This window comes from Gopherus flavomarginatus, chromosome 6 (genome assembly GCF_025201925.1).
Source record: "Gopherus flavomarginatus isolate rGopFla2 chromosome 6, rGopFla2.mat.asm, whole genome shotgun sequence".
NCBI lineage: Eukaryota > Metazoa > Chordata > Testudines > Testudinidae > Gopherus > Gopherus flavomarginatus.
In genome coordinates this window covers 110,183,116-110,209,505 of record NC_066622.1, presented here as the reverse complement: position 1 = coordinate 110,209,505, position 26,390 = coordinate 110,183,116, and the positions used below count along the sequence as shown (strand labels likewise).

The 26,390-nt window shown below is 39.1% G+C and overlaps 1 protein-coding gene across 1 annotated transcript in view; it reads left to right on the top strand.

Moving 5' to 3' along the window:
* Positions 1-26,390, top strand: part of KNDC1 (kinase non-catalytic C-lobe domain containing 1) — a 103,392-nt gene that overhangs the window by 62,782 nt on the left and 14,220 nt on the right. Inside the window, exons 11-20 of the mRNA XM_050959785.1 lie at positions 245-322; positions 3,288-3,381; positions 3,578-3,740; positions 3,835-4,712; positions 4,798-4,942; positions 7,481-7,572; positions 10,073-10,467; positions 23,477-23,570; positions 23,682-23,779; positions 24,078-24,289. Coding sequence (XP_050815742.1) covers positions 245-322; positions 3,288-3,381; positions 3,578-3,740; positions 3,835-4,712; positions 4,798-4,942; positions 7,481-7,572; positions 10,073-10,467; positions 23,477-23,570; positions 23,682-23,779; positions 24,078-24,289 — 2,249 coding nt within the window. The remainder of the gene's footprint in view (positions 1-244; positions 323-3,287; positions 3,382-3,577; positions 3,741-3,834; positions 4,713-4,797; positions 4,943-7,480; positions 7,573-10,072; positions 10,468-23,476; positions 23,571-23,681; positions 23,780-24,077; positions 24,290-26,390) is intronic.

Here is a 26,390-nt window from a genome sequence, read left to right as displayed (position 1 = left end):
CCTGATAGCTCACTAAATGGTAGCCAATCACTTTTCTGGTTTTGCGCTTTAATGGTGTCCTTTAAGGTTAATGGGTGTGTTTTAATCAATATTGAAGTTGTCAACCAGAGAGTTGGAACAAGTTAATAAGACTTCCTGAATTGGATTTAAAAAAATGTAAATACTTTATCTTGACAGTGCTCCTCTATTACGTATCTTAAGTGAGTGGAAATTTGTCTTAATTCAAAATGTTTAATACTTTTAGATATGCAGTAGTTATCTACTTGAACAAAGTATAAACAGCAAAAAGATTCTGGCATTTTTGAGTAAATCTGCCTTCAAGGTAAGAGGAAATTTTTTCCAATGTATTACATTTTTTCCAATTATCTCCGTACAACTTGTTCCAGTAAGATTTTTTTATGCTGGCTGTGTAATTCTTTTGTTCTTTCAATTTTGTAAATTCTTGTAAATGATTAGGTGGTTACTCCTGTGGGGATATCATTAATATAAAAGTATTTAAGTATTGCTGAGAGTGAATATTTTTCATTCCATGTAGGCATATGAAATAGATATGAAAATTGTATTCTGTTTTTAGAAAGCTTTGCTGATTTCTAATGCCTGCTTGTAGCTATATATTCTAGCAGCTACATTTAAGTTCACTGTATGTGAATAATTGACTTCCAGATTCTCTAAGTCTTCAAAGCAATGTTGTTAAAATCAGTTCTAAATAGAGCACAGCTTGCCGAGAAGTTGGGTATTCTAATTTAAGACATTGGAGGAGTCTAATGTAGAATCCCTAAAACCCAGTTTAGGAGAGAGCATTTTTTTACGCTTTTGTTGTAGTTGTTGCAATGGAGCAATAAATTTGTATGAAGAAAAATATTTTGAGCCAGTGAAATATACCAGTGTGTCAAACTTCAGCAAGAATTATATAAAGCTAAAAATTCAAGGAAAAGAGAGAATGGTGAATCAAATATAAAGTTTCTCTTTTCTTTTTGGGTGCCTCTCTGCAGACTTAAGTTCTCCCCTCTTCCTGTGCATACCAGTACAAGAAACATTTGATTTGAATACTAAAAATATTGGAATTGCAAAGTAGTTTTAAAGCATCTAAAAATGGCCTGGGATCTCCATGTCATACATGTTGTAATTGTGCTCACTCTCATGGTAACCCCTGTTAAATAGAGAAATCTGGTTAGTATATTCTTGTAAATATCTCTGTGAATGAAAACTCACTATTCTAATGATTGTTTTGTTTCAGATATTTACATGGCAAGGATTTGTAAACCTCTTAGTACTTCCTAAAACCACAAAACAAACACATACACAACTCCCTGCAAAATATCTAGTTAGGATCTCAAAATATGGTGATCTACATCAGTCTTCATCATCAGAAATGAAAGAATAGTAGTTCTCTGTAGTTCTGTGTTTGATTATACAGCTTTAGATCAATTTGCTTTCTATTTAACACAAATATTCTGAAGTGCCCTCTTAAATATAGATTTTTAACATAAAAATATAATGAAATATAATCATTAAAATATTGCTTAAATGAATGTTGTAACAAAAAAGCTTATGCTAAAAATATTAAATAATGTTTTCTATTTGCATGTAAATATACCAATTAACAGATTACAATTTTCAGTTATCCCATAGCTATTATCAGGAGTGCTAGCATTTTGTACCTAATAATTTTTCTCTGCAAGACTTCACATAGCTCTAAAGCTGCTTCTTATTACTGCAAAGAATTGTAATGTAACAAAATTGCTTAACCATTGCTAAGTTCCTACCCACTTAAAGATATCTGCAGCCTTCCAAGTCATGCAGGATATGGAAGACTGTAAACCTGCACCTGTATTCTCCTTCTGTGATCCAACAAGGGCACCCACACTCGGCCTTCTAGCTCCCCAGCTATCACTTCTTGGGCAGAGACATGCATCTTTCTCCCTCCTGACCAGGATATTTCCACACTGCACAGTTCCCTGCCTAAACTGCGAATTCCCCAGTAGTGCCAACTGTCTCTGCAGGCCTGCTCTGTTTTTCTCCTCAGAGGCTATAAACAGTTTAATTACCCACATTATGTTTCCATACAGTTCTTTCCAAGCAAGTACATTTATTCTTAGGGTACAATCATTACAAAGAAAACATATTAAAAACAATAAAAGAACCTATACAAATGCTAATAAGTTTATCAGAGATTACCCCCACCATCACCATAAGGGTTCTGGTCAGTGTCAATCCTTCCAACCCTTCTCTGAGGACTGGGGTCTCCCCTGTGAAGGAAGATCCTGTCTGTTTGCTGGATAAGAATGAAGGCCCTGAATCAGATCAAACTCAGATTATTTATCCAAGAGTCCTTTCTTTGTCTGCTGGTCTCTAGAGAATCCAGTTTGAACCAGTATATGAAAGTCTGTCCAGGTGATGGTGCCTCTCTGGGAGGTATTATAATCTGAGTGAATTTGCCTAATCAGTCCCCACTGTTTTAGTTCCTGAAGGGCTGTGGTTCTCTTTCCCCCCCCCCCCAAATACAGTTCCTGGCTTACAGTGATACATTTCGTACAGTACACATTAACTAGGATATTGTAGCAAATTGCCATATCTGTCATACTGGACCATGCAAGAGCCCTGGCCACCAGGCAATTTTCTAAGACAAAGCAGAATCTGTCCCATTCTTTCTGGCTAGCACTGAGCATGTATGTGCCCGATACACTTATCTTGTGTGCAAATTACAAGAAAAATCATTTTAAATCTAAGCCCCATCTAGAGTATTCCGATAACCTAATCTTTCTAGCAGTGGTGTCTCAGGCAATGCCTGGCTTCCATGGCCCAGAAAAGAAAAGATTTAGAATGTCCTAAAATTCCTAAATCCTAATAGCCTGCCTCCACAATCTACTGCCATCATTGCCCAGAAATTCAAAGGGCTATTGACTTTTCAGACTTTCCTTCTTTATTTCACTTATCCTCATCCTTTCAGGGAACAGAAAACAATACTAACATGACTGTCACAGGGCATGAGTGTGGAATACTGACAATAGAATTTTCAAACAATCCATAGTCTTGAATTTGTTTCGATAAAGTGCTCAGTTTGTATGAGCTTGGTACAAATAGTTTTACCAATCACAGGAGTTCTGCAACCCCTCCACCTTTACCCCTCAACCCCCACACAGCTGGGTCCTCCTTTGGAGATTACAGGTATGCAGAGCAATGAAACACTGTATTAAAGATAATTTTAGTAATAACTTGCTGAGGACTGTTGGAGTAAAGTACATGCATTATTTGTTCAAACTCTGGAACTCACTTTTTACTCTTAGGCTTTCAAGGAAGAAATAAACTCTTCTCAAGATAATGTTCCTTTTGAGTTTAAAAATAAAAGAAACAAAATAGATGCTTCAGAGTCTAGTGTAGGTAAGTAATTCAGTTGTTACATGGTTATTATTTTGTTCCAGTGTCAGAATTTACGTTATCGCATGAGACTGGCCAAGTAAAGTGCAACAAAACTCTGGAAAAAATGTCATCATCTTTTATTTAAACAGATGATTTACTTTGTCTTTGTATTTTCTGGGTATTGCTTATCTTTGACCTAATCCTGTTTGTCTTTCAGGATTTATGCCCATTACTAGTGAAAGTAAGCTGATAGCAGTTAAAGGACCAGTGCCTTCTCAGACTTCTTTAAACACTGAGACATGTACATTGCCTGTTGCATTCACCTCTTCTGCAACTCACTTTAAGCCTATTATACTGCAGCAAAACACAGAGCTAACAAAGTATGTATGTCCTAATACAGCGCAAGTTAAAATTGAAACTTCAAACTTAAATCTAATATAGATGTCCTTACAAAATGCTTTTGCTTTTTTTCAGAGGGACACATGCATCCACTCCTGAGCAATTTGATAGATATGTACAAAAAGAAATGCATATGGATGGTAACAACAAATCAGTATTTGTAGATGATATTGAAAACCTTGCTGATGAGGAAGTTGTAGCTGCACCTGAGATACCCAAGCATGATTTAGACATACAAAACCATTCATCCCAAATACCTTCAAAGGAACAAAATCCAAGCAATATGGTTACATCCACAGTTGAATCGCCATCGCCATCCGATTCCTTATGCAATTTACATGAAAAGAACATGTTATCTGCAATTTATTCAAGCTCCTTAGCTTGTTCTACACCACAGAGGCTGCCTCTTATAAATAACTCCCTTCTCAAACAGGACCCAGAGACAAGAGTGTTGACACTTGTACCAATACAGCTAGCTGTATCAGAGCCAATACCAAATAAACCTCTTGAGTCAAAAATGGCTTATGATTGCTATGATCATTTGCCTGTACTCCTTTCAAATAAAATAGCAAATTATAACAGTGAGATAAATCTACAAAATAATTCCTTCCTTGGCCAGCTACAGAATTATGAGCCCACTAAGGTACAGACCAAACATGATAAAATGAAAGCCAAATTTTTCAATGTATCATTGTCTTCACCTAATCAAATTATTCAGACCAGCTATCTAGAAAACAAAGAATGTAATAGTGACATAGGCAGTAGTTCACCTTTAGCAGGACTCACATCACATTCATCAGTGAATCAAAATGCATCTTCTCCCTTCAGTGTAGAAATTTTATCCCAGCAGCATCAGACAAATGACACTTTATTACAGAAAGCAGTGCATCTTATACAAGAAGAGTTTGCATTTGATGGCTATCTGGAGTATGGGGTTGAAGTTCTTGCTATGGGTATGTATACATTTATCTTTATATAGAAATATATTCTTATATACAAAAAAAATCCTAAATAATCATATTTTATTTTTTTAACAAGGTAACTATATTTTCACCTTAAAGGATCTTAAGTTTGACGCTTTCTGTGATGCAGTCTCTGAGAAGTTTTGTGACCTTTATTGGGATGAAAAATTACTAGAGAATCTTTACAAGGTACTAAGTGGGAAAACGACTCCACAAATAGGGTAAGTGTATACTTCCATTCCTCAAGCTTGAGGTCTCATTTAGTGCTTTTTCTGCGTCCAAAGTCCACCAGCTTGCCTCATAGTCTGCAGCTAAAAATGGGACAGAATACATCCTCTATCCATTTGTACTTTTACTTACTTCTTTCCCTTTGCATTATATAATCTTCTCCCATTTTATAAGACTCTCCCCACATCAAACACATCAATCATCTGTCTCAACAGGGGGAGCTCTTGACTTCCCCTCCAGCTCTATATTTGTATGACTCTGTAAATGCTCTGATGTATAGTGGTAGACTTAAGCAAATCCGTGAAGTTAAGCATGTGCTTCAGTGTTTTGCTGAAATGTTACTAATTTAAACTGTCCCTCATCTCCGCTCTTACATAGCTGCAGAATTTCTCTGTATTGCATTGTCACCTAAATACTTTTCCCTGTTTGCATAAATTGACTTGAATGGCCTGTGGAGTACTCAGTGCTTCTGTTTGAAAGATGCTGTACAGTTAAAATTCAATTGTATTGTTCCTACAGTGCAACTTGCACATTTTAGTTTAGTTGTGCACATTTTAACGTGCAAGCTCAAACTTCTGGCTTCTCCTTCTTGTTTTAGGCACAAGAAATCCATTGCAACATGGTTTAGATTCCTCTGCACAACCTTCTATACTTTACAGGAGATTGTAAACTGAGAAAACACAATATTGATATATTTCATGTGGTATTTCATCTCCAATATCTGTCTTAAACGATCAAACCATTCGTGTTTATTGCATCTTTTAAAAGAGACATGTTTGTTTGTAAAAAATCTATATTGAGGATCACTGCAGGCAGCATTTAGTGCATTCACATCAATAACGTTTTTCCCTTGTGGTAGGGTTTTGGATTTTTCGTGTTCCATGCCTATGGATTAGACATTTGATCAAGAAGTTTACATACCTTTTATAGCTGGACTCTAGAACCTTGTATCCTTGAAAGACTTTAGTTCTGGAAGGCCTTGGCTCAGAGAGAGAGAGGATTTGAAGACCTCTAGAGTTGAGGTCTATAAGACATGCTGGTCTGATTGTCTGCTTGGGCTAGGATTTTCAAAGGTATCTAAGGTAACTATGCACCCAGAAACCACTGAAAATCCATAGGAGTTGCATTCCAAATTCCCATGGTGTCTTTGAAAATCCCAGCCTTGAATGTTGTGGAGGCAGCATACTGATCCATTGTGAGTGGATTCTTGAGGTATCTGAATCAGTCATCCTCAGCATGAAGTGTTGATGTGATGTGTAAGGCTTTGGAAGAGGAAGGAGAACAGAACAAGCATCATCCCCTTCACCCAATAGAAAAAGATAAGCTCACATTTTGGACCCCAGTGAAGAACTGCCTACAATCTCTTCCTAAGATACTGCATTTCCAATAAAAGACCTTCAGCTGCAGAGCATGGCAATTCTGAATTAATGGTTTAGGCATTCCTGTGAGTAGTGATACCTTTTCCAATACATTTTAGCAGATTTCATAATTGAAATGTATGGTAAGATCCTCCCTTGTGGATAGGGTGGTGACATGTCCTAGCTTACTGGAATATTTCCTATTTCATATAACCGTTCTGATATCGTAATTTTCAATATATTCCTTAGATGATTTTCATTTCTGTGTCTCCTATAACTGCTAGGCAGCTGGTCCAACCATTCATTGGCCATGCCTTAGCAGTTCAACAGGTAGCAAAATATAAATTCTCTCCTAGCTGAATTGCTGAAAGGCATGCAGATGATGCCATCAATGTATTAAGTTGCTGTAGAAGACAAACTGAAGCGGGAAAGAGAGTGAGGAGGCAGATGAATAGAGGAAGGCAGGAGGGCAGATAAAAGTGGACCTGCCAAGTCTGTCTTTCAAACCTTGTTGGGTGAGACAGAAACGTGCAGTTTGGAAAAGAAGAGTGAGTAGTAGTGGTACAGTGAGAAAAAGAAACAGTAAGCAAAAGACTAGAACTCTGATAGGGGATAGAGAATACGCATAGAAGAAAGAAGAAAAATATAGTAAGAACTGAAGGTGTGTGTGTTGGAGGTTAAAATGAATAAAAACAGCCACACCTGCATGGTATAAGGTAGAAAATACGCTGGAGGATGAGAAGCAGAATGTGTGGTTTGTTTTGTTTTAACAATACCGTGTTTAATTCATCTCAGAATCATGGTTATCCTAAATAGGAATGACTTGGAGTCAGACTGCTGCCCAAAGTATGACACTATGATCCTGATTGAATCCTGAGTGGAGGACTGCATTGATACAGTTTGCCGTTTAGTGTAATACTTGGTTTAAACACAATCTGATGTTCTTCGGATTCTGTTAACCGTTGTGCAGCACAATTGGTCCTAAAATAATTACTGCATCTTACCCAGCATAGTTTAATGCCCATAAAGCCTTCAAAGTAGATAAATGTGACAAAGTTCTAGCACACACCGTGGTTTGATCTGTAAGATCTCAGTTTTATATTTAAGCTTTTCCAGACATCAATATTTAAGAATATGAAATGTTAATTGTTCCCTGTCCCATTTTATTTTCAGCGTAACTGAACCAGATGGATCAAAACCTGGCAGCATTTTCCATAGTTTGAAGACATCTGACAGTTTTTTGGTCAGCAGCAAACAGACAAAGGGTGAGAGAAGAACTTATGTTATTAGGTGTTTGTGTGAGTTGAGACTCCACAAAGGACTACAGCCTGTAGGGATTGGTGTTTATAGAGTGCCTGCAGGACACTTGCCTCTGAACTTGTGACAAAGCAAACTACAAAGTATCTGAAAACATGCTACTGTATGGTGACACCCTGCAGGGCTCTTGTCTACAATATCTAGCCTACATCACACCAAATGTCATTTAGCGGGTTACCAAATTTAATTTCATTACTTACTGAAGCATGTTATGAATGTTGAAAAACTCTCGAAGTTCCAATTACTATATGTGCTTATATGCTTGTTCTTTTAATAGGTGCTCTAGTGGTGTACTTTGATGGGGGAGGGAATCTGTGAGTTAGAATAGTTTCACTGAATCAGTTCAACTCAGTGTGTCAAGCAGGAGCGATTCTAGGTATTTTGCCACCTCAAGCATGGCAGGCAGGCTGCCTTCAGCGGCTTGCCTGCAGGAGGTCCGGTCCTGCGGATTCGAGGGCACGCCTGCAGGAGGTCCGCCGAAGCCGCGGCACCAGCAGACCCTCCGCAGGCATGCCACTGAAGGCAACCTGCCTGCCGCCCTCTCGGCAACCGGCAGAGCGCCCCCTGTGGCTTGCTGCCCCAGGCACACGCTTGGCGTGCTGGTGCCTGGAGCCGCCCCTGGTGTCAAGTTTAGTTCCAAGGAGAGCTGAGAGCCTTAGTAAATGCGTGAACTAACGCTGATTCTTCTCTAAAGTCTCTGATCCTGTTATTGGCTTGTCTGCTCAGCATGACTTATCAGAATTAAATGTGTTGTTCTGAATAGTAAAATAAGTGGCCTAGCAAGGAACATTTCAGTTTAAAAACACAAAACAAAACCCCAACCTTTTTACAAGGTAATCTAGGGGGTTTTTGTGCATAATTTATAACCAGCACTACCTAATATATCAGACTTAAAATGGCCATTTCTTACACTTTGGGTAAAGGGCCACGTTCATGAAAATACCAGTTAGAAAGCAAATGTGTAAATTAGAGAGGAGCTACAGATGTTGATGATTACATACACTGTGTGTGTGTATCACATGCCTTCTTCTGTGGGTTGAACCACAGAGGGTCCTTGGACTATGGAGCGCCATTTAAAGTATGCGTGGGGACATAGATTTGCCACACACCTGACCTCCTCTTCCCCTTTTCAAGTGTCCCCGTTAGCAGCCTGACCCCAGTCCCCAATCCCATGAGTTCCTTACCCAGTGGCTCCAGATTTGAGTTAGTGGCATTGTGACTTGGCACAATGCCACTTGGTGTCGCAGTGCCACAATGGCAGGTCTGAGTGGCACTGCGACACCCCTTTTCCCCCATCATGACAGAGGGGCAGGTGTGCTAAATTTGAGTCAGTGGTGTTGCGACCTGGCATATGGGGTTGCAGCACCACTCGGGATTGGGCCAGCCAAAATATGGTCAAGCTGTGACATGGGTGCACTAGAGCCTATGGGTCTATTACTAGTGTCAGCTAAGGGAGGTGTCCTCAGCTCAGGTGGTTATGGAACTGTTTTCTGGAGTCCAACATCCATTTCTGCAGGTCAGGTGATTGTCTTCAGCACATGGATTCACTGAATTGACTTTTTGAGAGAACATTGGCCTGCTGCAGAAGCCACAGCCTCACTCCTACAAACTCCATTCTTCATGGTCTCAAGTTGGGAAACCTCCCAGACTTCAGTACTCCTAAATGTCTGTTCTTCCAAAACAGTGTGCAACTGCACACTGGGATTGCAAAGCATCCACAAACTAATCTAATCATTGACTGTCATTTCAGTCTCTTGAGGCTGTTAACAGCTGTTGTAAGGCCCAACACGGTTTAGGGGATTGGTCCTGTGTCCAACATCAGTAAGACCTGCTGAATGCTAAAGTAAGTTTGGTGCCCAAAAATCCCCTTTGTCAACTTGCTCTGTGTTCAGTTTGGCTCTAGCAGAGGACGTGGCCTGCTATGTATGGCCTCTGTGTCCTTTGTAAAAAGCTATTGGACTTATAGATGAAAAAGCATTATATAAAAGCTAAGCACTTATTTATTAGTGGGTGCATATGTTTATGAGCCACATTTATTTTTGTGTGCAGCCTCTATCCCAGCCTATATATTTTAGAGCTGCTGTACATGTTCAGCGTTCATGTTTATTGCATTTTACAGAAACTCTTGAAGTGAGGTTTAATAGTTCCACACTTTGACAATATTTTTGACCTTGGGCATTTAAAAGTATAGTTACATAATGTTAGTCTTATGCCCTTTAAACTTATGAGTCACCTGTTTTTTGTCACTCTATTTGCCAGCAAAGTGCTAGTAGCCTTAGATTACTAAGTGGTGGTGGTTGTCATGACAACTGTCAGTGCCACAGTCACAGGGCATAGGTGGCTTGACAACTGCTTTTCATATGCCTGGCATTTAAATCTAAAAAAATAAACCGAAATTTAGATATGCTCCTATGTATGACTGTTTTGTTTCTTTGTTCTCTTTAAAAGGGAAAGAGAGACAGGTGGCCTCTGACACCAAAGCAATGCCCACTACAGATATATCTTGGGCTGAAATGGACTTGGATGAGCTTCCACGAGATAATTTTGAAAAAGAATTGAGGCTGCAGAAGGTTATATTAAGAACAGAAAAGGGTGGAAGTTGTTTACAAAGTAATGATTGTCTCAGTCCTGACTTCACAGAAGAGAATAGAGAACAAGAAGAGGAGACTTCTGAAAATAATTACCCTGTCTCCCCCAGCTCATCTGACTTTCAAAGTTGCAGGCCTGGTTGGAGCAGTGCATTCTACGGGGGAGAATGCTTTAGTTCAGAAGTTTACAATTATATGAAAAAACTTGGAAAGCAGGAAGTAAATAAGTCACAAAATATAGATTCAAAAAGAGTGGTAAGTACTTTGATTTATGAAAATTCAAGATGTATTGTAATGCTTATTGATAAAGGTGGGATATTTAACAATAAAAACCAGGAGGTGATGGTCCTCTTTTTCCTCAATGTTAAATTAATATACAATCCTTTATCCTGCTTACAGCAGGTCTGAATTGGGCCTAAGTGTCTTCGGGCATTAATGTCCAATCATTGGCAGACCCTGGATCTCCATTTGGTTATACAAGATTCTGCAGTTCTCTTTGAGACAAGGAAAAAGAAATTGTAAAGGTTTATAGACCTCAGGTATAAGTTGTAGTATAGTGTGACTCTCCCCCTTGCCATATGAGGTTATGAACATAATGAAATTGCATCGGCCTATTGAAGTCTTTGCCTCTTGTTGATTCTTAAATCATAATCCAAAATGCTGCATTATTATATAAATGGTATAATAGCTTGGTCGTTTAAAGGGAGTTGTACCGAGGGGGAGGGGAGGATGGCGTACATACGTAAATTAAATGCCACGCTGAAAGCTCTGACCTCAAAGCAGGGATGCCTTTAATATGGAATGAGTTACATGGTCTTTATGTTAACACAGGCTTCCCTAAATGGCTTGCAACCTAGTTTTACGAGTAGCATCCCTGACACCTAGGGATTCAGGGCTTATCTTCACAGTAAAGTTAACTCAAGTTTTAACTTGAGTTTTTGGCCTTAACCCCAGTTATTTCCATACCAAAAGATCTTTATTCAAGTGTCATGCAGCTTTTAACTCGAGTTGGCTGGCTGGTATAGGCTAAACCTCAAGTCAGCATAACTCATCAGCTGCTAACACAACCATTCTGTAGTGTGGATACAAACTAGCTCTGCTTGAACCCTGCTGTGGGAAAGCAGTGAAGGAGCACAATGCCTTCCTGTGCCCAGAAAGGACCAAACTAGCTCTCCCACACAAAATTCACTTTGAAAGAGTTCACAGAGAAACCTTGCTTATTGCAGCACAAAACCATGGGATATGCCTCCTGAAGTCTTAGCGACAGACAGAAGTGGTTGAGGTACCATTGTGGATAGAGCAGTTTGAGTGTTATTTTGCTGTGTGGCCACTCTCACTTGAGAGATGTAATTCGAATATAAACAATTCTAGTAAACTCATCAGTGAAGACATACTCTGTGGTCTGAAAATGGGTCTACCCATCTAGAAAGTGCTATTAATCCTGCTGTCTGATTTATCTTTGTATCAGTTCACCGTGAACAATCTATTGGATTTGTCAATATATTTCTAAATAAATGTAATGAAGTGCAACCAAGTAATCAGAAATAACAGATATAGACCCTTTTGCTTCCAAGTAATTAGTTGAAATACCACTTGGACCACTCTCATTGATGGTTTGGTGTATGTGAAACAAATAATAATCTCATTCCAGTTCATTACAATTGGCACCTTTGTTTGCAGTCTCGGCAGGGAGGTTAAAGATTGGATGAGTATGGAGGTTCAGTTGTCCTCCTTAGCCTTGATGTCAAGTGCAGGTACATTACTGAAGCAGCATGGGAATCTTGACTTATGATTGTTGTGTGTCAAAAAAGAGAACAGACTTCTTCAGGGCTGTCAATCTAGCAATTTGGGCATATAATTCTATAGCAGCATAGAATTATATATGGTCAGTTAAATACTGCTTGGGCATATCAAGTACAAAAAGAAGAAAAGGATTACATACTCTCCATTGCTCAAAGGACTATTTCCTGACTGCAAAATTGTAAGGAGTTATTTTGAGTATCTCCAGTGTTTTTTTTTCCCCCCACCCCTACCCTACTCTGACATCCACTTTTTTTTTCTGGGGCTTTATAGATTATTAAATGATTTAGTTTGATCCTAAAAGATATTTCTGCTCTTTGGCAGCGATTTTATTATTATTATTATTATTATTATTATTATTTATTATATAACTTGCTAGAGTACAGTATAAATGAAGCAAGGTTTAAAGTAATTTTGAGTGTGTCCCTTTTGATTTTACTTGGAAAATTAGTGCATATTAGTGTATGTTGCTGCTGTTTGCACTACCTACATAACTGGTAGACTTACACAAACACCTTCTAACTTGCATTTTCCTTATAATGTATGTGGTAACATTTATCATGAGTTAGAAAAGAATATGGGAGGAAGAAGTTAGTTTTGTGAGGAATCCTTACAGAAAGTGATACTTTGGTGCCTAAGACATTCTTTTTTTAACTCTGTTATACTCCATGTGTATTGTGAAAAGTATAACAAACATCCTGTACCGAGTGTAGGTACAGTTTAAAATTGAGCAAATGCGTCGGGAATGCACATGCTTACCTCACTGAGAATCTGTGCATTATATTGATACTTTTATTAATTATAAGTAGCTTCAAAAGTCTTTGTGGACAGAAGTGAGCCTGATTCCGATCTTGCTCTGTCGACTCAGTGAAGTTACATGGATGTCCAGCTGATGCAAATGAGATCTGAATTGGGAACTATTATATGTTTGGGCCATATTTACACAACCAACTTTGCTCGATGGAAGTTACATTGGCATAAAATTTGTATATTGCTTGTGCACATGCATGCTCAGTGGCTTGCGTCGTCACTTTGTGTATTCACCATGTGTGCTTGTACCAATCCAAAGTGCAGTGTCCCATGGGTAGGTATCTCAGTGTGCCAGGCACCACCCTCTGTCGCAATGAGTTTTGGGGGATTTTTGCAATGTGTACAGGGTAGAAATGAGCTGCTCTGGGAGCTGAGTGTCAAGTTCCCATCAAGCAACTTTCTCTATCCCATAACGCCATCCCTATCCCATGACTTTCTCACCTTTTTAAAAATCCCCCAAACCACATGGCTTTTCTACACTAACTTTGTACTGTAGACTAGATCTAAATGTATAAGCAGGGGTAAGATAATGAATTACAGATAATAGAAACACGCAGTAGATTACAATGAAAGTCCTGTATAATATTGTTGTGGAAAAATTCACCCACGCATCATTTTGATCAGAGACTCAGCCTGAGGCCCGTTTATTGACGAACACACCAACGCGTTGGGGGTAGCAGTTGTCGGAACTGCTCCCCCAATGTTAAGCACACAGCAGCTTTTAAAGCTTCAAACCACAAACAATTACACACAGTTAAGTAATAAGTGACCGTATTCGGAATCAAATTGCACATACTTGAGTAACAGTGACCTTATTAGGAAAAATAGAGTTAGGTTCTTTTGGTACTTTCCAGCCATCTGTTGCAACCTTGCCTAGGATGGGTGCAATGTGAGTAGAGGGCTTTTTGGTGGTTACAATCTTGCCTTTTATGGGGTTCTTATTACACAATTGTCCTTTTACAGGGTCCAGTTGCACAAATGGGGTAGGGGAAGGCATGGTTACACACATGGAGTAGGGGGAGGTATGGTCTATGATTGATTCACATCTATAGGTTACCTTATTTCTTCACACAAGCGGCTATTCTATTTTAATAGCAGTAGGCACATATTGCAAATTGTTCCTGTTTTGGGGGCTTTACATCGCCTGCCCTCTGGCCCCGCGTCCGAACCCCTGACTGTCCTTGTCAGGGAGCACAATACTTAGCTTAGCTCAGGTTTTGGTTCTGTTGGCCGGGCCCAGGGCAAGCAAAAAAGCCTAGACCCATAATTTTCCCCCACAATTTCTAAAGTCTATTTGTAAATAATTTAAAAAAAATTAAACTCAATGTGGACTTTTCCAAATAAGGAATAATGTAACCTGATGTGTTGTGATAGATACAGGGTCAAACTGAGTTCTAGTGTACGTTCTGTTCACTTCTTGTACGATATAAATACCCTTTGAATGCACTGCAAAAGAAAAATCCATTTTCTAAGTAATGCATACATAATTTAAGACAATACATCCTGCCAGATAATATTTATGTACAGACAATCTCTAATATATTTTGAAAAGTATAGAATCTTAGATTAATTATTAAAAAGACTCCATTTGAATCTTTGTTGTCCTGCTGTTTTTTCTATTTTTTACATATTTTTGTTGTTAATACCCAACAGGATATTGGATTAAAGCCTTGAGCAGTTTTCAGTCTAGTGCCTTTTTTCCCCTTAATGCCATGCTGTAGTGTACCAGCAGAATGATTGATTGATGCTGTTGCATTGACTTTCTGTAAAGCCTGGCATCTTCCAAAGGTCACAAAATAAGGACCTAAAAAGTTGGCTCTAAATATAAAATTATTAATTTAAATCTTTAAAATTTGCTACAGTATAGAGAAGGTTCTTTCCTAAAATGCTGACTTTCCATGTACTCCGTGAGAAACATCAATGTCAGAAAATTAACCATTAGAGTCCTTGTAGATAAAGTTACTGAAACTGCTACAGAATTTTAGTTTTATATATGTAAAATATTAAATTAGACTTCCTCTGTTTCTTTTTACATTTTTTGTGAGTTATATCAGTATTCTGGAGTGTGTGATACTTAGCTCTGAATCAGTCAATTGCAGATGTGTAAAGCTGTCCAACACTTACATCTCCCATCCTTTACTTTTTATTAACAGTCAGGAGAAAGATAATATAACAAAAGCAATTGTGTAATAACATAGCATAATTTTAATTTCAGTATCAGCTACTGACAAGGGAGCCAATCCTTCCCTATTGTGATCAGTGTGGATTTTGTTGTTAATTTAAAATCCAGAGATTTGTGCCTTGCTTCTTAACAGTCTGCCCTGTTAGGAGCAGGATTGGGGTTAAATTTTTCATTTTAATGTTATCTACAGTACCGTTTTATTTCAACACAGCAAAAAACTTTATTTGTGTCATCTGAAAAATGTAGGGCCCGATCCTTTGATTTAAACGTTAGTGTAAGTTACACATGGAGGGCATGTTGTTTAGGCAATAGGTGTAAGTGGGGAAAATGTAGTGCAAGTTGACATTAATTATGTGTGCAAAATGGGTGTAACTTACTAGTGATGAGCTAAAATGCTGAAAGTGTAGGGTTCCCTCCCCACCTCCTGTGGAGGCTTGCTCCAGCCCCGCTGCATGTCCCGAACATTCCTATGTGACCCCAGAGGGGCGCGCCTCACTGTTTGAGATCCATTGTGTTACCATGAGTTAACTATTTATGCTAAATAATCTGTTCTACCTTGTATTGTGCTGTGACACTTTGAATCCCTTTCCTAGAGCTGAAGAAGAGCTCTATGTAGCTTGAAGGATTGTCTCCTTCATCAACAGAAGCTGGTCCAATAAAAAATATTACCTCACCCACCTTGTCTCTCTAGAAATCTAAATACTAAGATGAGTGAACTTCTGTGCCTACTATTAAATGAGGATATTGATATAATAGGCATCACAGAAACTTGGTGGAAGATTGATAATGGGACACAGTAATACCAGGATACAAAATAGTTAAATGGAAACTAAGAAGAATAATGTCAAGAGTGAAATGTCTGCAAGTTGCATGGAAACTGTTTTAAAAACACTATAATATTTGCTCGAACTAAATCTGGTGGTGAGGGCTCTGCTTGAAGCCATTTGAATCTCTCCTTCTCCATTGTTTAAAGATAGAGCTGATTAGACTCAATTGAGAGTCTTTGTTCTGTTAAGTAATCACTACAGCTGAAATCACAGATAACCAGGTCTAGCTGCTGTATGTGGGACAATGCTGCAGTGAAAGAATGCTCGGCCTGCAGTGATGTTACTCACTACCTGCTGATATCACTGAGAGCTGGTTTGAGTGGTAGAACCTCAGAATGTAACGTGGGAGTGAATAGAGGTGTAGCAACACCGGAGTGAACAGCACCAGGCAGTGGCACCAAAATGAGCAGTGGCAATCGTGAGTCAGTTGCAGAGGTGACAGACGAGCTTGATGACTCACTTCCCTCCAACTCCCCACCACCTCTCCGGCTGGGTGGCGAACTCACCTCTGAACTCTAGACCTTCGCTGACCAAGTCCAGCAACTATTGAGTGGGATGCAGTGGAGGGAAAAAGCAATAGCAGGTTGAAGGAATATTTTTTTGGACTTTCACACTGCAAAGTGAGAAACTGAGGCAAAGGACATTGCCCAACATACTCTGGGGTGGTGGTTGTTTATGGTCACATGCTTTCGAATCACGGTGATGGTGTTTTCCCAAATAAATGCCATGTCCCTTTTTCCTCTTTATTAAGTTTTCTTCTGTTATACACAGACTCATTGCTTGCGAGTGGGGAAGTATTCTTTGAGGGAGTCAACAAGCATGTGGATAACTATATCCAGTTGACATAGTGTACTCAAACTTTCAAAAAACCTTTGACAACGTCCCACACTGGTGGATCTTGAGCAAAGTAAGGAATCATGGCATGTGAGGGAAGGTTATCTCATGGATCAGTAACTGGTTAAAGGAAGCAAAAGATAGGAATAAATGGTCAGTTTTCACAATGAGGAGAAGCAAATAGCGGGGTCCCCCGTTTCTGTAGTGGGACCTGTGCTATTCAACATATTCAAAAATGATCTGGGAAGGTTATGAAGGGTGAGGTGGTAAAATTAGGAGATGATACAAAATTACTCAAGATAGTTAAGTCCAAAGCTGACTGAAGTGCTACAACAGGATCTCACAAAACAGTGTGAATGTGCAACAAAATGGCAGATGAAATTTAATGTTTATAAATGCAAAGTAATGCACATTAGAAAACATATTCCCAGCTATACTTACAAAATAATGGGGTCCAAATTAGCTGTTACTGCTCAAGAAAAAGGTCTTGGAATCATTATGGATTGTTCTCTGAAAACATCTGCTGAAGATGCAGCAGCGGTCAAAAAAGTTAACAACGTTATGAACCATTAGGAAAGGGCTAGATAAGACAAAATTTCATAATACCACTGTATAAATCTGTGGTATGCCCACCCCTTGAATACTGAATGCAGTTTTGGTTGCCCCATCTCAAAAAAGATTCACTAAAATTAGAAAAGGTACAGAGAAGGACAACAAAAATGTTTAGGGGTCTGAAACAACTTCTGTATGAAGAGAGATTAAAAAGACTGGGACTGTTCAACTTGGAAAAGAGACTGCTAAAGAGGAATTGATAGAGGTCTATAAAATCATGAATGATGAGGGGAAATTGAATAGGGAAGTGTTATTTACGCCTTCACATACTGCAAGAATCAAGGGTTAGCCAATGTAATTAATAAGCAGCAGGCTTAAAATAAACATAAGGAAGTACTTCTTCACACAATGCAGTCAACTTTTGGAACTCATAGCCTGAGGGATCTTGTGAAGGCCAAAAGTGTAACTGGGTTTAAAAAAGAATTAAGTAAGTTCATGGAGGATAGGTCCATCAATGGCTATTAGCCAAGATGGTCAAGCACACAACCCCTATGATCTGGGTATCCTTAGCCTCTGACTGCCAGGGGCTGGGACTGGACAATAGGGGCTGTGTCACTCGATAAGTGCCTTGTTCTGTTCATTCTCTTTGAAGCTTCTTGCACTGGCCACTGTTGGAAGACTGGGTATAGGGCTAGTTGGACCATTAGTCTGTCCCAGTATGACTGTTCTTAAAAAGGTCTTGATGAAAAATAAGTGTAAATTTGGTTTCTCCATGCAAGAACTGAACAAGTTCTTTATCTCAATTTTTTACTTGTATACTAGACACAACAGGATAAAATGTTAAGTGTCAGCTAAAATAGTGGTAGTGTCATTATCTGTTATTCATCTGCTTCATTTGAACTGATTGCTATTTATCCCAGTTATTTGTTCAAGATCAGAAGTCTTCTTAAATTATCCTATAGTTTCTAAACACCAAAAGTGATTCTTTTTCTTTTTCTGACAGTGATTGTATACTGGTCATCAACTTTCTTTCACTTAGGCACTTGGTTTTTTTATTTAATCAGGTAATTTTCAAATTGATAAATTAGCTGGATACTGGTTTTCCCATTTGTCCGTCACTCTGAATCTGATGAATATGTAGTTATAAATCTTCAGCTAAGTGCACAGAAATTTAGTTGTGTGACTCCTATTAATGCTAATGAGCTAAACCTTTGTACACTTGTCAAAAACATACCCCTTAGTGATAGGATTTTTTGCTCAAACTCAACTTCTAGTAAATCTTTCCCATTAAAAGTGAATCTATTTACCAGGAACTTGTTTGATATATTAGCTGTGAACGATGTGTTTGCTGATCCTGCTTGCTCTCCTCACGGGAGTTCTGTCTAATGCTTTCAGTGAACTTGTCCCATTTAAAATGCTTTCTACTTCATATAACTGGGTCACCAATGATTAGCTTTGGACCCAAGTGCAAAAGCCACCACTTTGAAAAACTGTGTCACACTTCATGCTTTAACATTCTTCTTTCCTAATGTCTCAGCAGATCTCCTTTTGTGATTCTCTTTGGTTTGCAAGTTTTAAATTGTATGTATCAGATTGTAATTACTGTTTCTCTTTCTGCTATGAATTACTTTTCTCTAGTCTACTAATTGCACTTGTACTGTTCCCATTTTGATCATTAAATGTAAAAATGTGCTCTAACTTTAATATTCTTGTACTTTTCTGTGACTTGTTCAGCTGTACCACGCTGCTTTTGGGAAGTGTACTCTGTAACCATAGCATATATAACATATTTTTGAAGTGTCATTCCACATTTTTAATTTCGTATATGGCCCATAACTGTGATATATGAATATCTTATGGAAAAATCCTGTGGTATTTAATAGGAAATGGTCACTTTTTTATAGGTGTGTTTGAAGTCTATTGAACTCTGTTGGTTTAATCCTTATAAAATTCTATGAGACTTTCCCATAAGCATTCTTGACAGTCCACTTCTTTTGAGAAATGGCCAGGCCACCCATTCAGTCTTCCCTTTTGGTCTGTAATTCATCTGGGGATGACGCCTACCTTCTCAGGTATGTGAGGTGGGAGCTACTATTGTTGCCTCATTTGCCTTCATTTTTACGGTGGGTAAGGTTGGAGGTCAGACTTCACCTTGAGGAGGAGGTATTTGAATGCATGCATACGCCGTGAAATCAAATTCCCTTCACGAGCCAAGTAATGGTCAATAGAATATAGCCAGATTAAGCATCTTTCACACGAATAACATAAAAAAAATTGTAAATAAAAAATGTCACACTCATATTCTAACATAATATAATGTAAAAGTTAAGAATCTGAAGAGCTTCTCCTGTCAGTGTAGTTAATCCACGTCTGTGAGAGGTGGTAGCTATGTCTATAGGAAACGCTCTCCTGTTGTCAAAGCTCAGTCTACACCAGGGGTAGGTTGGTATAACTTTGTCACTCAGGGATGGGGATTTTTTACACACCTGAGCTGCATAGTTATACTGTAAACTTGCATTAGTATATCATAGAATATCAGGGTTGGAAGGGACCTCAGGAGGTCACCTAGTCCAACCCCCTGCAGGACCAATCCCCAGACAGATTTTTGCCCCAGATCCCTAAATGACCCCCTCAAGGATTGAACTCACAACACTGGGTTTAGCAGGCTCAAACCACTGAGCTATTCCTTCTCGCCCAATGACCTAAAGACCTGGCCTTAATATGGCAGATACTTTTTGTTAAATTTGCAGAGTGCAAAGCCCAAGAAAACCTATATTGCTCTTCAGGGATTTCAGTTAACCTGTATGTATTTTAAATAATGGCTAATAAAGCCCCTGATTCTACTACTTTTCCTCTTACTGCTTTGAAATTTTTCTCAAATACTAGAAGAGGATCATTGCACACAGTGAAAGATACTAGGATTGCAAAAGAGTTTATATTTTTTAAAGAAACATGAACATATGTATACTTAGATGTATAAAAATTCAATAGCACCTTTTTTTTCATTTACAAGACCATTCTAGACAGTATGGAAAATGTATCTATCATGTTCTTCCTCATCTTATTCTAAAGTGCTTTCTAGTGTTTCATTGTCCCCTGGTGGCATGAAGAATTTCGGATATCCTTGTAGCTATGCCCCAACAATGTAAGTACGATTTCAGTAGTTTGATATCCCTGTACGTTAAACTAACATTCTCTTCCTGAAGCACATAATGACCTATTAGGACAGGTCTCGTGGTTAATAGTGCTGTCCTCTGGGGCACCTCTTGGCTTCAAAACCTTTTACTTCTGATTTTGAATGGCTTCTGAGTTATGTGCTTAAAGTCAAATGCATCGTGTCACGAACAGCAGGATTAGTGCACTTGCAACTTAGTGTCACTATCAGAAATCTGAAAAATAGCTTGAAGGGGGCTCTTGCTTCAAGAAGGACTAGTTGGCTTAAAGTAAGGACCATATTCTTTTGTCTATGAGGCACTTTTATTGAATTAAACTATAGTTTGATTTTTTCACCAAAGAAGAATACAAGTTATTGTATTCTTAGAAATGCTGTATCTTACCAATGTTATTTTTGTTCAGTATTTAAATTAATTTATGTACTTACCATAGCATTTCCTCTAAATATACCACTTTTAAAATGTAAGGCAGTGTCTCAAAGAAAAACCCAGTGTCTTAATTATTTTAGGTTAAACAAGTTATAGTATTTCCTATTCCCCTTTTTTAAAGTAATCTCTCTCCCTTCTCTCTCTGATAAAATTGCTACTTGCAATTGTGCTCTTTCATGTCACTTAGGAGAATTCAAACTATCATGTTTTATTAATAATCTGAGATAGTCCTACTGGTATAATAGGTGAATGTGGTATTTTTCCAGGAGCCCCCTTTAATATCTCTGTTCAGTAGCGTATCAGTCTAGGACTTTTACTATCATACTCATTGCTGTAATTTGGACCTGATCCAAAGCTCAGTGAATCCCAAGGAAAGATTTCCACTGACTTCGGTAGGGTTTGGATCCAAGCCTTTATTATGGTGAAGTCAGTGAGTGTCTTTCTATTTACTTAACTGAGATTGGATTGGGTGTTATCTGAGCAGTTTACAAATTTAAAACAAAAAGCATGCAAATACATGAGTCCCACTTCTTGGTTGGCAAAGCTGAGATGTGGTGCAGAGCCTGTGGGTGGTGCCACTTTTGCACTTTGCCCAATACTGCTACCATTTGGCTTAATTTGGAGGAGCTTTACAGATGCTTTATGTCAGCTGGTAATCATCCAAAAAGAGCCATTATACCAGCTAGGAAACAGCTGGAGTACAGCAGTGGTTGAGTTAGGTTCCCTTCTCTCTGACATGCTCATTACCTGGGACAGGGTGGAAGTCGGAGTGGTGAGTGTCTTGGAGACAGCTACCCTGCCCAGGAAGGAATCACTATGTAGCCAGTTACTCTGGCTTTAAAGATGTGGCCCATGTTTCTAATCACTGGGCACCTTTTGCATAAAATGTATAGGAAAAAAAGTAATGGTGAAATTGACCACTTCATGCCCATAGAAATGAAGATCATAAATACATCTAGCACAAGGGTGGGCAAACCTTTTGGCCCGAGGGCCACATCTAGGTATGGAAATTGTATTGCGGGCCATAAATGCTCACGACATTGGGGGTTGGGTGTGGGCTCTTTTAGAATGGGGCCAGAAATGAGTTCAGGGTGAGGAAGAGGGCTCAAGGCTGGGGCAGGGGGTTGGGGAATGGGCTCCAGCTGGGGGTGCAGCTCTGGGGTGCAGGAGGGTGCTCTATGCTGGAACCGAGGGGTTTGGAGGGCGAGACAGGGATCAGGGCTGGGACGGGGTTGCGGTGCAGGAGGGGGTCAGTGGTGCTTACCTCAAGCAGCTTCTGGAAGCAGTGGCATGTCCCGTCTCCAACTCCTATGCAGAGGCGCAACCAGGCGGCTCTACATGCTGCTCCATCTGCAGGCACCGCCCCTGCAGCTCCTATTGGCCATAGTTGCTGGCCAATGGGAGCTGTGGGGGTGGCGTGGGGAGCCCCCTGGCTGCCCCTCCACGTAGGAGCTTGAAGAGCAACATGCTGCTGCTTCTGGGAGCCACGCAGAGCCATGGCACGCATGGAGCGAGGCAAGGCCTGGACCTCACTCCCCAGCAGGAGCTCAAGGGCCAGATTAAAACATCTGAAGGGCTGGATGCAGCCTCTGGATAGTTTCACACTCCTGATCTAGCATTACAGCATTTGGATAGTTTTGCTCAGGTTGAGCTATATATCTTGTTTCATTGACCTTCACGGAATTGTGGTAGACTATGGGTGTTCACAATATACCAGTGTGTAAGAAATTAATTTAAAGGATAGTATGTTTATTATTTGTACACAAGGAAGAATGCAACATGACAAATCATTAGGCAAAAAAATGTGTTGAAGTAGAAACCCTGCACACCTTTCTGTATATACCACTGGGGTGCAGCATCTGACCACTGTAAAATCTTATATACTGATTTTAAGCGAACCACAAATTGAACTTTAGTGTAAGATCAAAAACACATAGGGACTGTTCTGTAGTATTACACAAATCCACTATTTTAAAGAATGTACATGCTGCATGCAGGTTAATAGATGGAATTATATCTTTGTTTTTAAAATATTCTAAATAACTTGAACAAAACTTAGATCTGGCATAAATGGATTCAACTTCCACTGGTTTTCAATGAGCATTATTTCTACATATTGTAAGGCTGAGTGCAGCCACCTAATTTTTTTTGGTTTTTATTATTATTATTATTATTTATTTTATTAACTATTTGTATTGCTTTAGGGCCCAAGAGCCCAAGTCAGGGATAAGACCTCTGTACAAAACAGAGTGCTGTTTAAAACAGTAAGACAGTCCCTGCTCCAAAAACCTTACAATCCAAGTATGAGACAGGAGACAACAAATGGATACAGACAGACCAGAGAGAGCAAGTAAACAATGAGACAATAGAGTCAACACGATAAGCAGTGGTCTTCGTGGTTTCTGAATATTCAGTTTTAATTTTACATCAGCCCTCTTTGCACAGAAGTACAAAGAGGCTTGGTGTAACTTTCTCGTCTAGCAAAGATAAGTGTTAATATTTTTTCTTGGTGAATTTCCTGTTCCTATCTGTTGGATGTTCTTGCCTTTGTGTTATGTGAACCAACCTTTTTATTTAATATAATCAAACTGCTTATCAGAACTGCCCAGTAGTATAGTTTTTAACATTCAAATCAGAATGTTTTCCTTTTTTGATAGGAACTTGAACAAATACTAATGATTGAGACAAAAAATTATAGGAAAACTATAAAATTCTATCAGAAGCTTTTACAGAATGAGAGAAGAAACAAAGGTAAAAGTACAACTGATATGCTAATAAAGGGATTTGCCTTAAGTCATTTCATATAAATCTCACAACTGCATCAAAATGTGCTTTTGTGCTAAATGTATTTTACATCTTAAGGTTCCGAGGTTAAAAGTATGTTGCCCAAATTGAGGGGACAGCTACAAGAAATGAAATCCAAGGTGCAATTTCTTGAATTGGTGAAGAAGTATCTACAGGCAAGTCAGCTTTGAATTCACGTTATTTGTTTGTTATACAGGTGGCTATAATAGTGTAACTGGATGCCCAAGTCAGTATATTAAATTTAAAAAGTTTTAAACAAAAGTCATAATTTTATAAAGAACTTTTAAGAATTACTGACTGAAATTCAAGTAACTGTTAACTAGTCTTGTTAAAAAGAATGACTTTAAATGTGATTGTGGTTTTAAGTTGAATTGACTTTATTTCCTCCGATTTTTCATTTTCATCATTTTTCAGTTATTTCCTTTTACATTGCTTTGACTCTTCTTCACACAGATCATGTATGCAGAGCAGTGGGGAGTGGAATCATGTGCACTTCCTACAGTAGTTAACATTACAAGAACTGATGTGTTGGACGTCAGCCCTTTGGATGAGTCGTCATTGCTCATTTTCTATAATATGATAAAGCACCAATGTAATAATCAAAACAGGTCAAGGATTCTACAAGCTGGGACGCCACTTGGGTTAATGGCATATCTATACTCTAGGTATGCTGTATTCTATAAATCCCTAATCTACAGGGCAGAACAAACATAATTCTGTTTAAAAATACAGGATTCATACAAATCTAGCTTCCATAAATAATGTTTGTCAGCATTGTATAACTACTCCTTTGCTTGTATTAACTTAACAGTATGCAGAAATAGTATTTAATTGCAGTCATCAGCGTCCAAATGGCAAAAAAGGAAGCCAGGTAATAATAGGCCTGGTGGAAGGCCTGAGACCTGATCCAACCCCTCCCCACCATATTAAACCAGATTTCCCTCTTTCCCACCCTAATTAGATGGGGGCAACATGATTCCTCCCCTCACACTTCTTCCTGGCACTCTGCCCAGGTTCTTGAACTAGGCACTAGATTTGGGTCTGAGGCCTAGTATGCACCTAAAAATTAGATCAACCAAGCTACATGACTCAGGGCTGTGAAAAATTTTGCATCCTGTATGCCGTAGTTAGATCGACCTGACCCCCACTGTAGATGCAGCTAGATTGAATAGCTGCTACATCTTGCAGAGGTGGATTAATTACATTGATGGAAAAACGCCCTCCACTGGTGTAAGAAGCATCTATGCTACAGCAGCGTAACTGTGCGACTTTCACCACTGTAGTGTTTGAACAGATGTACTGTCATGATGGTATGTAAACTCATGTCTTGGCCCCTGAAAACTCTCAGAGGCATCATAGTCTAGCGGATGTGGCGCTGGATTGGGACTTAAGAAACTTGGGTTTTGTTCCCAGTCCTGCCAATGACTTGTTTAGGACTCCTTTTCCCCATCTGTAAAATTAGGATAATAATGATGCATATCTCCTTTTTGAAGTGTGTTTGCAATTTATTGGTGAAAAATGCTACATAAGAGGTAGGAACTATCACCATCTTCCTCTCCAGCACTGGATGAATATCAATATACTTGCACATTTCATCAGCTTCTCTCACAGAGTTTACTCCTGGAGGAATTTTGCACCACTGTGGAATGCAGAATTTTACAGACTTCCCTGTTTCCCACCCAGAATTTCTGCCCTTCATTATGGACCACTGGATTCTGCAAAGCCCAGCTCACAGTCACAGGCTGGGCTGGAGGCTGCATGCCTTTTTGATCCTCATTCTCCCAGGGAAGGGAGAGGGCCTGGGAGACCCAGCCAGCTCTGGCAAAGGATGAAGAAGGACAGAGCCTCACCACACTATGTCCCCCAGTGGGATAGTAAAGAAGTTGGGCAGAGTAAAGGCTCTGGGGGTGCCGGTGTCTGGGCAGGGGGCTGCCTCATGGCTGGGTTCTGTGAGGAAGAGGGTCTGGTGTCTGGGCTGGGGGCTGCCGCATGGCTGGACTCTGGGGGGATGGAAGTGCAGGTGTCTGGGCTCTGGGGGTCCCATACAGCCCCCTCCAATACCCCCCCCCAATTGTAACTGGGTTGTTGTAGATGTTTCTTTAACTCTCTACTCCTGGAGGCATCTTTTTTGCTGTTGTCTGTATTGTTGACAGGTATTTTGAAATAAATTACCAAAATAATTGAAACTGGAGTGATTATATTGCATTGTATTGACAAATAAAATATGCAGAATTTTGCAGAATTTTAAAATATTCTGCACTGAATTTTTAATTTTTTGGTGCAAAATTCCACCAGAAGTAAGAGTTTTAGCTGATTTCAGTAGCATTGTCCAGAATATTGTTTCTAGGGTTTGTTTCTAGCCATGGTACACATAATATTTTAACAATAGATGAGCTAAAGTTTTTAATAAAGAAACATGAAGTTCAGGAATTGAAGTTACTGCTTCTTAACAAATAAAAATATGAAGAATAAGAATATTTCAGTTGTAACTAGATCAGGCTGGAAACTTTCCAGAAGAACAGTTCCATCACAAACTGTTGTTTTGAGAGAGGTGAAATGTTCTACAGGAAATTAAAATGTTGATGAGCCCCATGCAGGATTCCAGTTGAAACCAGTCTGGTTTCTTGCCAGCTCCCCAGCCTGCCTCTCTATCATCCTGACTGCACCAGACAGAAAATATCAGTACTTTGAACAAGAAAATAAGATCCCTCAAGCCGTACAAATTAGAGTAGCAGCTTTTAAAATCATTCTAAAACCACAGAATAC